The sequence below is a fragment of the Phycodurus eques genome, chromosome 10 (genome assembly GCF_024500275.1).
Source record: "Phycodurus eques isolate BA_2022a chromosome 10, UOR_Pequ_1.1, whole genome shotgun sequence".
NCBI lineage: Eukaryota > Metazoa > Chordata > Actinopteri > Syngnathiformes > Syngnathidae > Phycodurus > Phycodurus eques.
This window is the reverse complement of record NC_084534.1, coordinates 16,066,367-16,084,438: the sequence shown is the minus strand read 5'-3', so window position 1 is coordinate 16,084,438 and position 18,072 is coordinate 16,066,367. Positions and strand designations below refer to the sequence as shown.

At 39.0% G+C, this 18,072-nt stretch overlaps 1 protein-coding gene across 1 annotated transcript; it reads left to right on the top strand.

Moving 5' to 3' along the window:
• The first annotated feature begins 2,113 nt into the window (after positions 1 to 2,113).
• Positions 2,114 to 12,300, top strand: LOC133408906 (ADP-ribosylation factor 3). Its single transcript, XM_061688279.1, has 5 exons — positions 2,114 to 2,188; positions 7,717 to 7,937; positions 8,025 to 8,135; positions 8,224 to 8,348; positions 10,019 to 12,300. The coding sequence occupies exons 2-5, from the start codon at positions 7,790 to 7,792 to the stop codon at positions 10,178 to 10,180; spliced, it is 546 nt and encodes a 181-aa protein (XP_061544263.1). The 5' UTR covers positions 2,114 to 2,188; positions 7,717 to 7,789; the 3' UTR covers positions 10,181 to 12,300.
• Positions 12,301 to 18,072: the final 5,772 nt, after the last annotated feature.

Sequence of the window (18,072 nt, the reverse complement as noted above, 5' to 3'; positions counted from 1 at the left end):
GCACACCAGCAGATGTGCTGCACCTCACGTACGCTGGGGGGCGCTGTGTTGTTTGAGGCCTGCCACGTAGCCGCCCTGGCCTGCTGTGCAATTAACGTGAAGGTCTGGGTTATTCCAGAATGGAGGCGCTGAGAGCTCGAGTGGGATAACTTTAGTGTGTGTCATTTTTCAGTTAAATGCAGAAATGAATAGAGAAAAGGCATATTTTTTAGATGAATATTTATCTAAATCAGAGTTTCTCGACTGTCGTCACCCCGCCCGGGAACAGTGTAGAGGGTGGCATCCAAAGAAATTGTGGTTGGCATCAACCCCCACCCCATTGATGAATGTATGATAAACGGAAAACATTTCTGTCAGCACCTCTGCTCCACTTTTCAGCAAGGGGCATCACCAGTGTTCGTTTGCCGTTCGTTTGAGTGAGTGGACTCTATTACTGCTAAAAACTTTGAATTAAAAAAATACGTAAAATTAAAGAGAGGACTTACTTTAGGGCTAGTAAGAGGAATTAACTTGATGATGTAATTTCTACTGAGTCGTTTTTTTCTCTTCCTCTAAATGGCTTAAAAGGTTTGAGTAACAGGGTTGCATTTTTTTGACAGACACATTCCAGTAAAATTACAAAAACATGCACGTTTGCTTCATTGAAGACTATAAATAGTCCGTCGTTGTAAAATGAGTGTGAATGGTTATTCCCTAGTTGAAACTAAAGTTGAACCAAACTCATTGTCGTGTTTTGTTTCTAAATACATTAAATATGTTTGATGCTAAATGCTGAAAACGTGCAAAGGCTGAGAATAATTTAGTAGTGAATTGTTGAGCTATAGCTTGAATTTTTTTTATCATCACAGCTGGCCTGATTTTTGGGGCATACTGTATACTTTCTAGCATGAGCCCCCCCCCCCCCCCCCCCCACCACCATTATACTATATAAACACCAAGCCCCCTTATTCCATGCAGTGGCCATTCGGCAGAATTGACACTTCCTTATTCATTGTAACTCGACCCATTACTACCAGTATAGCGTGCAATTGGCCATCAAACTATACCCACAACTTGAAAACAATAAACATTCCCTGAAGTGTAATGTGTTTTGTGTTATTTGGGCTACAGTGTCACTGCCGTCTGGCCTCACGCGCGTTTTGCAAACCAGACGGGATCCACCGCCCCGGGGCCCCTTGCCAGCCCGACAGCGGTTAGAGTTGCTAGCCGCATGTCGTGGCGAGAGGAGGAGGAGGGAACAAAAACATCATCCAAGGGTACTGGTGTGCGTCGCACTATGTGGCGACTTCTGGTCCACAAAAGCGCGTTGTCTCGCTGAATTTCAAAGGAGGGAAAAATGCTCAGGGCCCTGGGACAGTTATCACCCGCCCCCGCGCACCCTGCATGCTCAACGCCCCTGTTTACAGGTTATTCATACTACGACTGCAAATAATGATTGTTTTCATAATGGATTAAACTGACTATCCTTTCTTTCCATAAATTGATTATGATTTAGTTACTGGTTTGGTTCGTAACATGTCAGAAAATAGGCAAACATTTTGATAATTGTTTTCCAAAGTAAAAGCAGATGTTTGCAAATGTCTTATTTTGATGAGACACAAAGATAATGGTCTGCGTTCATGGAGAAATCAAAGAATATTTACTACTGAGAGAGAGACTTTAAGTTAATCAATGGTCTAAACAGTTAATTTTTTTTATCAAAATGGTTGTTGATTAATTTGATAATTGATTAGTTGTCAATCAATTATTTATTGCAACTCTAATTGTCTCCATTGCTTGTTTGCATTGAAGGTAGGCAGAGACATTCGTAAGAAAGGAATGGTGTAAGTGTAATCTATAATCAAATGCCACAAGGTTTCATGCGGCCACAAGCAAATTAACTTCACCTGTGAACCACAAATGAGCTAGTTAGTTTTGAACGAAAGTATATGCAACCTTCTATAATCATATTGTGAAATGAGGTAAAATAAAATACAAAGCTATTACGATGACCTTATTTCAGTCAAAGGATCTTCGCATCCTTTGGGGGCTCGACCGCCATCGTCCATTCATGTTCCTCTCGCGAGATCTTGTCCTTTTTTAGACCGTTGCTCCTCAGGAAATCTCGCGAGACCTCTAAACGGGCTTGGTAAATAGTGGCTCCTTCATACTGACTGGCACCCGCGGACGATTACTAAAATACGACAAAGTAAGTCCCAGCTGTTGATAGATTATATAACCGCGTGTAGCGTGTGTTCGGCGTCACTCTTAGCCGGTATGGAGTCGCTGTGGAGGGCCTTGTGACAGCATGATGCCCGCGGAGGAGGTGGAGGAGAAGAGCGGATGAATGGAGGGATGATGGGGTGGAAAGAGACACTTGCTAGCACCGACACGTCCTATCGATTACGCTATTCAAACGGCAGACAACTTGATTTCTCGTCGTACAATACGGCGGATAATTAGGACGTGTTCATTCTCAGATGGCGAAATGAGCGGCGACTCGCTTGGTTACAGCGTCGAAACATGCGGGAGCAACGTTAAGGGGTTAATTGGGACAAGTTAGCTGGAATGTGAACGGTGGTAGCATCGGTTGCTAACGTAGCTAACGTGGGTCACCCCTGGCCGCATTCATTTAATATGACTGACCGGCTTACTGAGGCCCTCCTGGCGACCACATTTACAATGTCATTTTTAAGAGTTGTATCAACACATTAAAGACAGGAACAAAATCTTGCAGTAAAAGTGCGACGCGTCCCTTCAGTACCATGGACAGAGCTGTTACTGGATTTATTTATTTTTTCTTTGCATATTCTTTTGTTTTTCCGATAGAGTTATTATTTAGCGGCACCTAAGTATTTAAATCATGTTGTTGGAAAATTAATGCAGTTCAATGATATGACGATATTTTCACATTTTTAGAAACGTATTGATCAGCACGGTGAAAAAGTGGAACTAGTGCTGAGGATTAATGTTAAAATCTTGTTGGGTTTTCGTCAGGTACGCTGGCTTCCTCCCACATTACAAAAACATGCATGTAAGGTACATTGAATACTTCAAATTAGTGGGTCCCATCTTTCTTACACCAAGTACCATCACCTAAGAATGAGCTCCCCAATACTACTATCATGACAAACATTAAAGTACAGTAGCGTAAGACAGGTTTTATTCTGGAAAAAAAAATAAAAATTATTATTGTAAGTAGGGATGCACCAAAATGAAAATTGTTGACGGTAACCGAAAATGAGGAAACGAAGACCAAAACACTGAAAGAAATTATTATGCCAATTATTAGCAAGTAAGTAAGTAAGGAATGAAGGAAAGATTTTATATTATAAATCTTTGTTATTATAATTTTTAACTTATAGGCCCCCTTTCTCAGAAGACTTGCGTGGCGATGTACCAATTTTCCGGTTCCAGATGGCTTACTGTGTAGTTGGGTATTATTTGCTTTCCATACACTTATTTATTTGCCTGCTATTTTGCTATTCAAAGACCTATGGAACAAGTGTACTGTATCACCCCATCACACAACTACATGTCACGGTAGTAAAAACAATTAGCATGGCTTCTCTGTCTTTCTCCTATTAATTATAATTAGGCTTTACACAATCAGGATTTTTGGGGCCAATCACCAAGTTTAAAAAACCGACAACCGGTCACCGATCCGATCACAAGATAGAGCAATGTGTCTATTTACATGACTTGTTCATTTATTGTATATTAAACTTTACACCGATTTTATCGGCGTTATCGGTATCGGCCAATAATTAGCATTTTATACTGATCGGCTGATTGGCTTTAATGTGATCATTCGCAGATCTGATCAATGACGTCATTGATCGGCTCCGCAAAAGACATTTACTGCGTGTCGCCAATGTGCACAGTATATTTGAATCCAAAAGCTAATTTAGTTTTAGCCTTGCCGCGTGTCTTTTGACGTAGACCTGTAAATAGCTGATGGCCAATAAAGTTATTAAAAAAAAATAACACATCGGCGGTGTGGAACAGACAACACGTAATGCACGGCGAATCAGACTACAAGACAAATGGGCTGTTTCACGATTGGAATTTCAGACTACTGCAATAAAATATTGTATTCCGATACCACCGCATCCCATTTTTTAACGATCACAGGGCTTTATCTTGTCAACTCAAATGCGAACGGATACACTCGTTACCGTGGCGACGACAACAAGAGTGGATCGCAACGACTGTATTATAAAAACAAAATGGGTAAAAACATGTATTGGTGGCCGGACAGGAGAGGTTCACCTACTTTTAATGCAATATGGCTCGCAAGCAGGCAACAAAACGTTATGTAGCCTTAGCAAGCTACTGCTAGCACGAATGGTTGGACGTAAACACGCTGCCGTTCTGTCGAATCATGCTCTAATGTTTCGGTGTGGGTGAAGTAATTTAATTAAAAATAAAGTAATTTAATTACAGTAAGTTAGCACCCATTATTTCTGTCATGTTGTAATGTTGGTTTGACCTGACTGATTAGAATAGATTAGATTAGAATTTTTTGAGCAATTAGGTACACAAGTATATACAGTAAATGAACAGGTTATTTAAATAGACACATTCCTCTATCATGTGATTGGATCAGTGATCGGTTATGTTTTTTTTAAACTCGCTGATCGGCCCCAAAAATACTGATCGTGTAAAGCCTATTGTATAAACTTGTGTAGTGTATACTGAGTATCGTCGGTTTATGAGGGCATGACTGACATTCATTCAGGCAAATGTTTGAGGGAGGAAAAACAGAACGAAAGTTCTGAACAGATTGCGCTGTAGCCTGGAGCCATAGCGCTGACATGCCTCTCTTCCACTCACTATGACCATCGCTGTGGGCGATGAGTGGAGCTTGTACGTCTCACTGTGTGCGTGGAATGTTTAGAAAGATGAGTGGAAAGTCCACCTGCCTGACAATTTGACTTTATCATCATCTCTTTGTTTCAGCACTTTCATTGTTTACACAATTTAATGAATCTAATACATGAGCCATATCAACAGTCATGCCTTTAAAAAGTTATTGCTCACATTTGATTGACACTGTCACATTCATTTAAAAACTTCATACTATTTTGGACCTTAACTGAAATGTTATGGTAAAATATGCCTAAAAAACCTCAGTTTAAACCATCGTCCTGTATGACGTCAAATCTTGTGAGACTTCAGCTCAGTGAATATATTAAGCATGAACACCACAAGTGTATGTTTTTTTTCTTGGCTTTTTGTGTTTTTGATGTCACCACAGAAGCTGCTTACCATGACATAGTAAAGCTTGGGCTACTCTCTCCAATATGAGCAATAGAATGAATTAAATTTCAAATACATACAAAATGTATTTTTGCCAAGCAGATGCTTATGTTAATACACTTATCACACATTAGTCAACACTGTCTAATGGTAGTAACACCTATAAAACTGAACTGGATGACCACACCTTCCTGTGTTTTTCTCAGTGATCATCAAAACGTTAGTACTCTTTTTACTTTTTTGTTGTGTTTTATTGTATTTTGTACATTATATATTGTTAGTTTTCTCGTCACACTTGTATGATCCTAAGGTATGTTAAAACTTAGTTAAATGACTAATGTAAAAGGTTGAATAGTTAATAAACATTTTATGATGGTGACTGTTTGGCCCTGGAACAAATTTATCAACTTTACATTATTTCCGATATGAAAGTTGTTTCAAAATTAGAACAACTTGGAATTCAACCAGTATTTGAGTCCAGATGTTCCACTGTCTATTGCCACTGTGTTTTAAGGCCGGCCGCACACTGAGCGACACGAGCAAAACTGACTGAATGGTCATGCAGTGTGTGGGTTTCTGCCACCAGTTTTCATATGTGGCTGACCGTTGACTACTGTTTATGCTGTGTTTCAAAATTTAAATTTGAAAATTCCAATTTGATGTCGCATCGTTGTTATGTAACAGGATAAAAATAATTCAGCATACTGTTCAATTGCACAACATAATCAATCCTCTATAATTGTAATTGTTAATAAATTATAGCTTCTATATTTGTTATTTTAATGTACAGCGTATATTGCATTAACTTTGTAATGGCGGACGCATTTGCAACCAAATGTCTTCGCTTGCATGCTATTTTTGTTTTTACTGTATCCACTATTGCTGCTGAAACAATGCAAACTTCCCCATTGTGTGACTAATAAAGGTTATTTTACATTATAAATAGTTATTGTAATAATGTACTTTTAAACATAGAGGCCCATTTTCTCCAGTGACCTAGAGGACTAGCAGTGACATACTAATTCATTTACAGTTTTTGGTTCCGGTCCTCTAGTTTTCTCTCTAGACACTTATTATTTTGCCTGCTATTTTTCTTTTTAATGTGGTTCCAGCCAAACCTATGTGACACGTGTACTGTATCATCCAATAACATATTTTGGTGTTCTGAGACTTGTCATGTAACGATAGCTTAGCAATTAGCATAGCGTCTTCCTCTTGCTCCTGTAAATTACTCCTCGCCCTCCCTTTTCTGATAACGATACTTTTCAGAAGTGGAGCTTATTCACTGCCATAGAGGCGATGATTAGTGACTTATGCTCGGGTTTTGCGTCATATTGTAACAACATCCTGTTTCAGCCATTTTATTTCAGTGAAGTCTTTCAGTCCGAAAGTGAAAATGCACTTTTGGGCTACCGGTGCATCACTAATATTTATAATTTAATTTGTACCTGTGGCTAGAAAGCAAAGCATTGAGAGTCTCTGTCACCGAAATCAGTCAGTGAATGGGGGCAAAATATCCTCACGCTCTTCTTATTCTTGCCCATTATCTCTTCTTTGTGAAGATCTGCTTTTTGCTTGACACTGACTCACTCCCTGTTTTTGTGATTCCATAAAAAATAGTACAGTGTATTATATTGAAAACTCAAAACCCAGGTTGCAATACGTACATGTGTAGATGTTTTTTGCAATTGTCCAACTTGAGTCAGTTTCACCTGTGTTGCTCGGTGAATTAAAAAAAAATACTTGTAGGTTTCATTACGGAAAGCATGTTGAAGTAGTGTTTAGCACATTTGCCTTCCTGTTTTGGCATTCAAATCTCGGCTCGGGTCTTCCTGTGTGGAATTTTCATTTATCCGTTCTCCCCATGCTTGCTATGGTTTTCTCCAATTATTCCAGCTTCCTCCCTCATGCCAAAAACATGCATATAAGGATCAATGAAGACTAAATTGTCCATAGGTGTGAATGTGGTTATGAATGCTTGTTGGTCTATATGTGTCCTGTGAATGTTTGGCGACCAGGTCAGGGTGTACCTTGCCTCTCGCCCAAATTAAGATGGGACGGGCTCTAGCGCACCTATATATATATATATATATATATATATATATATATATATATAACCTATATATATAATATATATATTATATAATAATAATAATATATAATAATATATAATATATAATAAATAAATATATATAAATAAATAAATATAAATATATATAAATATATATATAAATAAATATATAAATAAGATATAATTCTCTTTACACTTGTATGACAGTAAGGAATGTTAAAATGTTACCTAAAACATTGTCTGTAGTGGTAAAGTTTTTCATTACAGACGAGGTTCAACTCCGGATTTTCCACTGTATTTTACCTACTTTACTCTCCTCTCAATTCCCTTTTGTATGTTTCATTAGTTTGTGTAGACGTACCTAATGCCGTGATAGTGATTGTACATGTTGTTTTCTTTTTTAGCCCTCCGTAACGGATTCCTTGCTGGAGACAGTGCATAAAGGCAACTAGAGTCGTGAAGAAGCCTCTCTGAATCATGGGGAACATTTTTGGGAATCTGTTGAAGAGCCTCATAGGAAAGAAGGAGATGAGGATCCTGATGGTGGGCCTTGACGCGGCAGGAAAAACTACAATCCTCTACAAACTGAAACTGGGGGAAATAGTCACCACAATCCCAACCATCGGTATACACAAGCTGGCCAAGATTAATAACAGCCCACCATATGCGGCATATTTGTTATTTGACCTCACGGAGCACCCTTTGTTCTCAGGCTTTAATGTGGAGACAGTGGAGTACAAGAACATCAGCTTCACTGTGTGGGATGTTGGTGGGCAGGACAAGATCCGCCCCCTCTGGAGACACTACTTTCAAAACACACAGGGTGAGCTGAATAGAACAGAGCGGATGAACAACACGATCCAAAATGTTTGAATCGATTTAGGTATGGTTTTCTCTTTTAAATCCCCCAGGTTTAATCTTTGTGGTGGACAGCAACGACAGAGAGCGTGTCAATGAGGCACGAGAGGAGCTGATGAGGATGCTGGCTGAGGATGAGCTGAGAGATGCAGTGCTCCTCGTGTTTGCCAATAAACAGGCAGGAAACACTCACTCGCTTACACATGCACAATTTAATGATGTCCAATACATGACCTGTCTCAAAAAATTCAACGAAAAATAATGCTCATTTTTTGCCAACTGCCAGAGCATTCAACACATTTTCTCAAATAGTGGCCTCCACTGGTCTAATAATTCAGCAAGGAGGAGGTAGAGATCTAGCCTTCAGTGAGTGATGGAGGCTGTAGTCAAACATAACCATCTATTTTCTCTACTACTTACCCTCATTGGGCGAACTGCAGCCCATCACAGCTGAGCAGAGCACGTATAGAGAATCATTCACACTCACATTCACACCTATGGACAATTTTAGATTCTTCAATGAATCTAAGGTCGGCCGCACCCTGAGCAATGCGGTCCAACGTGACTACAATGGCGCACTGCGAAGCTCTGCAACTACCTTTGATGAGTGGCTGACCGTCAGCAACTACTTTCGCTGCAATGCTAAATTTGAATTGCAAATGAATACAGTATATATTTGTGTTTTACAACAATACTTAACTACAGGGTGATTGAAATGTAATTCCCTATTTTTATGTACTTGTAATTTATTTCTGAACTATAATTCTTACGAGAAATGAACATGAGAAGAAAGTGTATTGCAGGGAGTTTTATTTATAATTCGATATGGGCGCCAGCATTCGTCACCAGTTTCTCAAGCCGCCTGGGAACCGCATTAATGATTTCACAAGGAACTCTCGTATTTGCCCTTCAAGTTCTTCCAAAGTTGTTGGTTTGTTAGAATAGACTTGCTCCTTTAACCAACCCCACAGAAAAAAATTGCAGGGTGTTAAGTCAGGACTTCTGGCTGGCCACTCATACACAAAAAAATTTAGAAAAATTACAACATATGAATAAATTACAAGTATCTTAAAATAGGGAGTTACTTTTCAATCACCCTGTATATTTATAATTTCATATGTAGGTACCTGTGGCTAAAAAGTGAAATGTGGAGCGTCTCTGTCAAAATGCACAAGTGCGGTTAATAAATAGGGCGATCACTGCAAACAGCTTTTCAAATATCCACACTCTCTCCTTTATTTCTTGCCCGTTTCCTCTCTTTGTATTATTAAAATGTAGCTGGAGGCCTGGCAGAGCATTGCCAGGAATGGAATCCAGCATCTAGCGATGTATATGTGTTCCAGACTTCAGACTGTAATGACTGCAAAGCATTTGCAACCAAGTATTAAAAAGTGAAAGTTTGATTTATGATCGTTAATTTGCCCCTTTCGGTCTCTTAAAAAGTGGGAGGCATACATACAAACTGTTGTAATTCCTACACCGTTCAACTGATTTGTATGCAAATACCCTCAAATTAAACCTTAAATTCGGCACTTAAAGTACATCTTGTTCATTTAATTTCAAATCCATTGTGGTGGTGTTTAGAGCCAAAAAGATGAGAATTGTGTCCATATCCCAATATTTGTTTCTTAATCCAGTCTCTGTACAGCGTATAAATGTTTTATTACCTGTAATCAGTGTGAACGTGGAACACACTTTACAGTCAACAAGTATAATTTAACGTATTGTGTTCCACTGTAGCGTTCCATATTATCTCTGTTCCATCTGTAATACTTAGACTCATTAGATCGGTCTGAGGTGCTTACTGGATAAAATAATCCATTTACCAAATTGTTTCCTCTTCAATAGGACTTGCCAAACGCCATGAACGCCGCCGAGATCACAGATAAGTTGGGTTTACACTCCCTGCGCCACCGTAACTGGTACATCCAGGCCACCTGCGCCACCAGCGGCGACGGCCTCTACGAGGGCCTCGATTGGCTGGCCAATCAGCTCAAGAACAAAAAGTAGGAGGATGGGAAGCATCCGGCAGCTACAACCGTATTACTTTTTCTTTGTTTCATTTGGGACTGAGGGGCGCAGGATAGAAGAATTTGAGGGAGATTTTAGGCTTTCATTTTCAGCCTGTCATTTTCTGAGCCCATTTTTAACCACACATAGACACACAAACCATAAAGAATCACTCTGGCACGTGCTTTTCTTGTGTCCACCTCTTGTGTTTAGGTGCAGTGTACTGTATGTTTGTTGCGTCACGTGATGCCACCACAGCGGCGAGATTGACTCTTGTGTGTTTTCTCACTGAGGCACATGCTCAGTCATATTGTTTCACGGTTTCCCCCCCCAAGTTAACGAAGCGATCTTTGACAACAACAACCACTATGGAGAGCTGTTTGAGCATTTTATTCGATATCCTTGTTATCTAGCTTAAGGTCCATGTACTAGTACGCGCTTTGTCTTCACTCCTGTATGCCAATTTACATACGGCTCTTCTTCTCTCCCTCTTATGGGGAATCTGACCACAACTTGAGACCACCAACCGGTTGGCTGGCAACCAGTTCGGGCGTGTACCTCGCCTCTCGCCCGAGGATAGCTGGGATGGGCTCCAACACGCTCGCAACGCTGGTGGGGATAAGCGGAACGACAGAGAAATGAATGGGGAAAAAAAGTTCGGTCGAAAGAAACAAAGGAGGCGCTGCAGTTGTGTTTCATTATCACCGACAGTTGTTTATTTATTTATTATTATTATTTTTTTTTCTTTTTAAATATTATCTACTATGATTGTTTTATTTATTTATTTATTTATTTTACTGCTGTAATGCCTGAGTTTCCCCTCTGGGGATCAATAAAGGCTCTTTACTAGAAGGACAACTTTGGCATGCTAGTAGGACAAATACATCTTATGAGTGAGGCAAAATTGTACTAGCTGACAACTGCGTGTTACTAGCACTACTGGTGACATTATAAAATTCTACTAGTTAATATCTTGGGCATATCTTGTACTATAAGTGCACAGTTTTGCCTCACTAGTGACATTTAGTTGTTCTACGAGAATGCCAAAGTTGTCCTACTAGTGTGCAGCAATGTCATACAGCAGTGGAAAAAGCATGACTCGTAAGACATAGTCGCTCTGCATTCTTCGAGGGCACTGAATTGTCTTACTAGTGAGGACAAAGTGCAGACTAGTGCATGGATCTTAAGATGGATATCAAGGATATCGAATAAAATGTTCAATCAGGTTTCCACATACAACCACAGGCGGCTAATATATCAACACTACATTCTGAGTTGTGTGTATTCACTCTGGTACAAGAGGAACAAATTCTCATCACACAAAGCCTTTTTTGGCGGTTCAAAAACACTTGTATCAAAATGAGTTGTCATTCTTGTTATTGTTCGTCTGATTGGTGGGAAGGTTGTGTCATTGCAACCTCATAACTGTGTTTATTAAATGTGAATATTATGTGCGGCTGTAGAAAAGGCTGTTAAGTATATTTATTTTACACAAAGTCATTTATTTAGGTGATGTGTCAGTATAGGAACGAAAGCAGGGTAAAGCAGATCAAAATGTGGGCACAAGCAAACGACGGATACCAGCAGGTTTCTGTCTAGTAATCTAAAAAGAATTTGTCTGTGCCGTACATGACAACTATTCTACTGTAAGTGTATCTGTACATCTATTATATGTTCAATCATGAGTTTGATCATTTGGGTTTTGTGGCCTTATATTTAGTGACGGTTGAAATTGATTTGATCTTTTGCTTCTGAATATTTATAAGGAATATTGTATTGATTACTTTTCTCTATTACACTGTCAAAACACAGATTTGTGCACTGTAGTGTGAGATGATTAGGCAAAGGTTTGTCCTGCTGTAGCTTCTGTTTTGCCCATATACTTGATCCATATTTAGTGGTAGGTCTTCCTTTGTATAGGTGATGGGATGGGGCTGGGTGTATTTAAACTTAACATGTGACCATGTCAGTAAAGCGAATGAGAAAAGAGAAGGTATTCATTCTGTACCGTTCTAGTTACACACGTAGACGACAATGTTTCAGTGCTGAATGCATGGAGACAGACCTCTGTATGTGATGATCACTTCTGCTGTATCACAAATAAACCCATTTTCTGTAGGACCAGTCTCATCAGCTTGGACTCGTGTTACTTGCGCAACTGATAATACATTAGAGTTTTTTTTTTTAGGGGGACATAAGAGCCAATACAATATTGCACTGCCTTTACAATTACACATGTCAATGGACTGACAAAGAGGGATTTAATACAGCAGAAGCTCCAAAGTGGGATACTTTGGAGTTGTGTGGTACAAAATAAAATGTAGTTCCAAATTCAAACAGAACTTAGTTTTCCAACCATTGTCATGCGTGACCTCACATGAAATGGTTTTGTGATGCTGCCACAGGACCCAACCAGTGATGCCAAATAGAAGTGTGATGATAACTACAGAACAGGAAACTAAACGTATTCTTATCTACAGTAGGGAAATAACTGGCTGGCTACGACAAACAAAATAATGTGCAAACACCTTCCCATTACCTCTCCATTATGTGTCAGTCAGTTGTCTTCAAAGGTTGCGATTATTTTATAATTATCATACAGGAGTGGACTTCGTTTTATACTTTTCTGGTGGTTATGAATGTTAAAAAAATGAACTTAAAAGGAACCCAATAACTAACCCAACCTAATAACTAACCATATTGGTTTATGATTGATTGGTGATGTCATCATGCATCATTCTGAGAAGTGTTTATATATTTTTATTAAACTGACAATCACACTATTAGGACAACTGGAAGCTAGTATCTAATAAAATGTCTGGTGAGTGACAATATACACGTCAGCCACTCTGTGAAAATTGTGTTATAGCTTCTGACAAGCTCCTGCCATAAGAGGGCAGTCTTACACCACAGCAACAAACAAACAAACAACAACAAAGCTTATAACCCATCCATCCATCCATCCATTTTCTGAGCCGCTTCTCCTCACCAGGGTCACGGGCGTGCTGGAGCCAATCCCAGCTGTCATCGGGCAGGAGGCGGGGGTACACCCTGAACTGGTCCTCAGAACTGTGAGGCTGACGCTCTAACCAGTCGGCCACCGTGCCGCCAGTTTATAACCCATTATATATATATATATATATATATATATATATATATATATATATATATATAGATAGATAGATAGATAGATAGATAGATAGAGAGAGAGAGAGAGAGAGAGAGAGAGAGAGAGAGAGAGAGAGAGAGAGAGAGAGAGAGAGAGAGAGAGAGAGAGAGAGAGAGAGTGGGGTTACTTTCCAGACCACCCCAATAAGTGAAATCCGTGATATAAAACACGCTATTTAATACACCCTAGGCATGTTTTTGCAGCATTTACGGCACTTAATTTCTCTAAAGCCACTTTAAAAACAATACAAACACATTCAGAGACAATATATTGAGAGAGAGCAAGAGCAAGGGATAATATATTGTTATACTGTAATATTGTACAAACAGTATAAAAAAATAGAGTAACAACTTCAATAACAAATACAATCTGCGATGTAGCAGGACTGCAATACGTGAACTGCTATATAGTGGGGAATTACAGTAAATCTATGATTTTCCATCCCAAAATGGAATAAGAAGCTACTGTATAGTGGCTGTCTAATGAAAAACATACAATTCGGTAGTATTTGTAAAAATGTTGATAGTGATAGAGATCTTTTATGATTGAGATGTAGCCTTTCCAATTTAATTCTAGAGCCATTTAAAAGTACTGTACTTACATTTTTAGGGGCTCAAAATTATCTGGACATCATTCTAGAGTTTTGTGAAAGTCTTAAATTGAAAGTCATGGTCTACAACAGGGGTCACCAACTTTGTTGAAGGTGAGAGCTACTTCTTGGGTACTGATTAATGTGAGGGGCTACCAGTTTGATACACACTTCTGAAATAACACTTGCTAATATTAGATTTAATAATATGTTATTATAAAAACATGTTATTATGTTATTTAAAGAAAATGGATGGATGATGGATGGATATTCATTTACATGAAAACACTGATCATATTAATGATGTTTCACAATAACTAGTAGACAGATATGCAACACTTTATTTCTATAAACCTCTGCCAGTATTTACATTTTCATATGATCATTGCTAAAACGTTCCTAGAAAATCACAATGTCCCATCACTAGTACCGTAAGGTATTTTAGAAACAGGCCCACGGGGTTCTTGGGGGCTACCTGTTGCCCGTGAGCACCACGTTGGTCTACAACAATCACATATGATATAATAATACAATCACATAAACTCATCGTACAAATGCTTCTGGACCTACTGTAACTGTCTCAAAATGTATCCTTATGTGTGTGTGTTTTAAATCTGAAACACCATGAAAAGTATTTTGTTAGGGCTGTTTTTGTACAAACCAAACAAACAGTGTCAATCTCCAAGTTTAATTTAAGAATTGAAATTAATGAGATGAACGCTACTGTATTTAATTTAAACCCTATATTTTTTAATTAGATTTTTTTTTTTTTTTTTTTCTCATTTTAATATTGTCTTTTGCTTTTTTCAAGTGTCAATAAATTGAGTCCAAGAAATATTCCTTCTCAGTGCCTTTCAGGACCACATAGAAAACTTGACTTTCATAATTTCTCGTGCAGTTTATTACTTTTTTAAAATAATTTGTATGTGGGTTAAAAAAAAAAGTCCTTGTGTGTGCTTTGCTTTCACGCTGTGACTCCATCTTGTGTTTACCTGAGCAGCCTATTTTTTCTCTGATAAAAAGAGAGGGCGAAAAAAAGCATTTTAGTATAACTTCCTGGTCATGGTGAAATATTAACCATTAGTCTGGAGCACTTCTACTTTTGGAGTGACTCTACCCTCTTGATCAATCTGAGGGCATACTGGAACATTAACCTTCAGCTTTCCATTTCAATTTGTCTTAACATTGAGATGGAAAATAGAGAGAAATGTTGCTTGAATGTGAATGAGTTGTTATGAGGGAGGAAGAAAAACAAGAGACCGGATCTTCAGGCCAAGCGGGTTTCCACAAAGTTGTTCAGCTGGCTCACGCACTCTTACGGCAACACGTTGTTTGCAGGACATTTAGATGGCAAAACAACAAGAGGCTTTTCAAACTAACATGATATGATACGTGTACAGGGTTCAGGAGGGCAACTTTCAGTTTATGCTACCTTGATTTTTATTCAACTTCCTTTTACTACTTGTTGCCAAAGTGCTTTTGTTTTGAAGTCATCTGTGTATACATTAGCATGATGATAGATAATCATTTTCAGATTATACATCTTTAAGAGGGTCAAGAGCAGGACACGTATAAACAAACAAGCATTTGCACTCACATTTACACCTACAGACAATTTAGAGTCTTCAATTAACCTACCATGCATATTTTTGGAATGTGGGAGGAAGCTGTAGTAGCTGGGGAGAACACACACAATCGGGGAGAACATGCAAATTCCAAACAGGAAGGTCGGATTTGAACCCCGGGACCTCAGAATTGTGAGGCAGATGTACTAACCAGTCGCCCACTGTACTGCCCCCTTGTTTCCTGAAAGGTGTACAATTAAGCACACTACTAGAATAGCGAAATAATGCTCAAACGGCTTGCTCATATCACCTCTTTCGATCGCTTCAATCCACATAATCAATGTTTGGATCTATGGAAGCACCACGTTATTATTATGCCGAGATTTGTGGTCTCTGAGTGCTGCATATATTGTTGAAGCATTTGTCAACAAAAGCAATACAAAGACAGTTCCTCATTCTGATGAAGTGCCAGAAGGTGAACTCACTGCACTGAAAGTAATCTTGAGGCAATCTGTGCGAAGGAGTGGAAGGTTCAAAGTCCCCCCAAAACACCTTAATAAAGATTAGAAGATGTGCGCTAGATCTGCGTGCAGGTTTTATTGCATATATGCACTAAAGTGGGAAAAACACAGTGGGCAAATGGGATGTTTCACTTTTCTCTTGGTTGATGCGTAGTGAAGACTGGCTCATCCGATCTAACGGAGAAGACTTCACAACAAAATCTACAATACAGTATTCTCTGACGTCGCATGACAGGAAGTTCCTTATGTATTAAGTAAATTTTAATCTGGATAAACCACAATTGGATGAAATAGTAGAGGAACAGACTCTTGACTTGCTGTGGTTTTCATGAGGTGTTATTATCTTTGTACTAACACTGCTGTGTGTCATTGTTAGTCACCTATGACAAGGTGCAACGCACAACCAAACCCTTTTTAATTGGGATTTTTATGATAATTGTAATAACCTTTGTCTTTCTTTGGAACTGCAAAACATGTTATCATACATTACGCCTATGTTATGATTGTATTTTTCTGTATTACACATTTGAACGGCAGTGGCTTTCAATATATTATTCCTTATAGTGGTTAGTAGTGGTCTGAGGTTTGGGGTTTGAATCTTGGCTTGTTTGTTTTCCTTGTGCTCGAGTGGATTTTCTCCAGGTACTTCAGCTTCTTCCAGCATCCCAAAAATGTTCGGTTCTCTGAAGACTCTAATTTGTCCACAGTTGTGAATGTAAGAGTTAGAGATTTTTTTGCCTGTGTGTGTCCTGCAATTGACTGGGGACCAGTCCAGGGTGTACCCTGCCTCTCACCCAAAACCAGCTGGGATCGGCTCCAGCCCACCAATGACCCTAATGAGGACGAGAGAAAACAAATTGACTTTTATTTCTTTGTAGTCAGTTAAGACAAAACATGTAGCTCGCGCTGTTGCTGGATGCTAATAGATGAGCAACTGGTTGTTTTGACTGTTTGTAAAATCCATCCATCCATTTTCGGTACCGTTTTGGTGTCACAAAAGATAAGTTTTAAACCCTAATGACAAACTCATGACTCATATGTGATGCATTCTAAAACATGAACATACTATCCATCCATCCACTTTCTGTGCAGGTTTATCTTCACTGAGTCGCGGGGGTGCTGGAGCCTATCCCAGCTATCTTTAGGCGAGAGGCGGGGTACACCCTGAACTGGTCGCCAGCCAATTGCAGTGTTTTTAAAATGTCTCTCAAAAGTCATTCACCACTGCAACAATTAGAAAAGTTTACAACCACAATGTAGTTACCAGATAATCTAGTTAAGTTTCTTCTTTCAGGTCAGTCGTGGTATCTAGGCATCGTTTTGTGTGTGTGGTGTGCTGTGTCATCTGGAGTACACCACACTCGATATGAACAGTAAGAAAACACATGATGATTTCTTTCCTTGTCATGAATGGGGCTCTATCAAATAAAAAAAAAAGGGTTAGAATGTTAAAAATCGGTATGTGCGTACTGTGCTTACCCATGACAGGGCTCACAGACCGACAAAAATACAGGGCTTCACAATTTTTTTTTTTTAAGAAGTATTTTCTTGTTTGAGTCATGATGGAAGTGATGGAAGGATTCCCCTGCTCCTGAATAAAAAAAAATGGTACAGTCCCAGCTTCTTAGGTCAGCCTACGTACACCACTTTAAGATTTGTGATATTGAGTTAGGCTTGTTGTTTATGTCTGTGTAAAACTGTAGATGATAACAGGTTCAACATTCCTGAAGCGATGTAGAAGTGACTCTCATTAAATCCACTGATGATGAGACAGATGGTTGAGCAAGAACCCTAATAAATTAAACCAAATAAGGTAAATTACTCACTGCAGTATGGGTATGTGTATAATAAATTGGTATAATGTATTATTATTGCAAGTATCATCCATCCATTTTCTATTCAGTACTTAGGTCACAGGTGAGCTTGAACCTAGGTGACTTAGGGCGAGAAGCGGGGTCCACCCTGGACAGGTTGCTAGGTAATTGCAGGTCCCATATAAACAAACAACCATTCACACTCACATTCACACCTCATTTAGTCTTCAATTA

What these genes read in the sequence shown, in the direction of transcription:
- LOC133408906 (XM_061688279.1), top strand. Translation starts at nt 7,790, where the DNA reads ATGGGGAACATTTTTGGGAATCTGTTGAAGAGCCTCATAGGAAAGAAG. An exon ending in CACCACAATCCCAACCATCG is followed by an intron (nt 7,938 to 8,024) that starts GTATACACAAGC and finishes CTTTGTTCTCAG; the next exon opens with GCTTTAATGTGGAGACAGTG. An exon ending in CTACTTTCAAAACACACAGG is followed by an intron (nt 8,136 to 8,223) that starts GTGAGCTGAATA and finishes TAAATCCCCCAG; the next exon opens with GTTTAATCTTTGTGGTGGAC.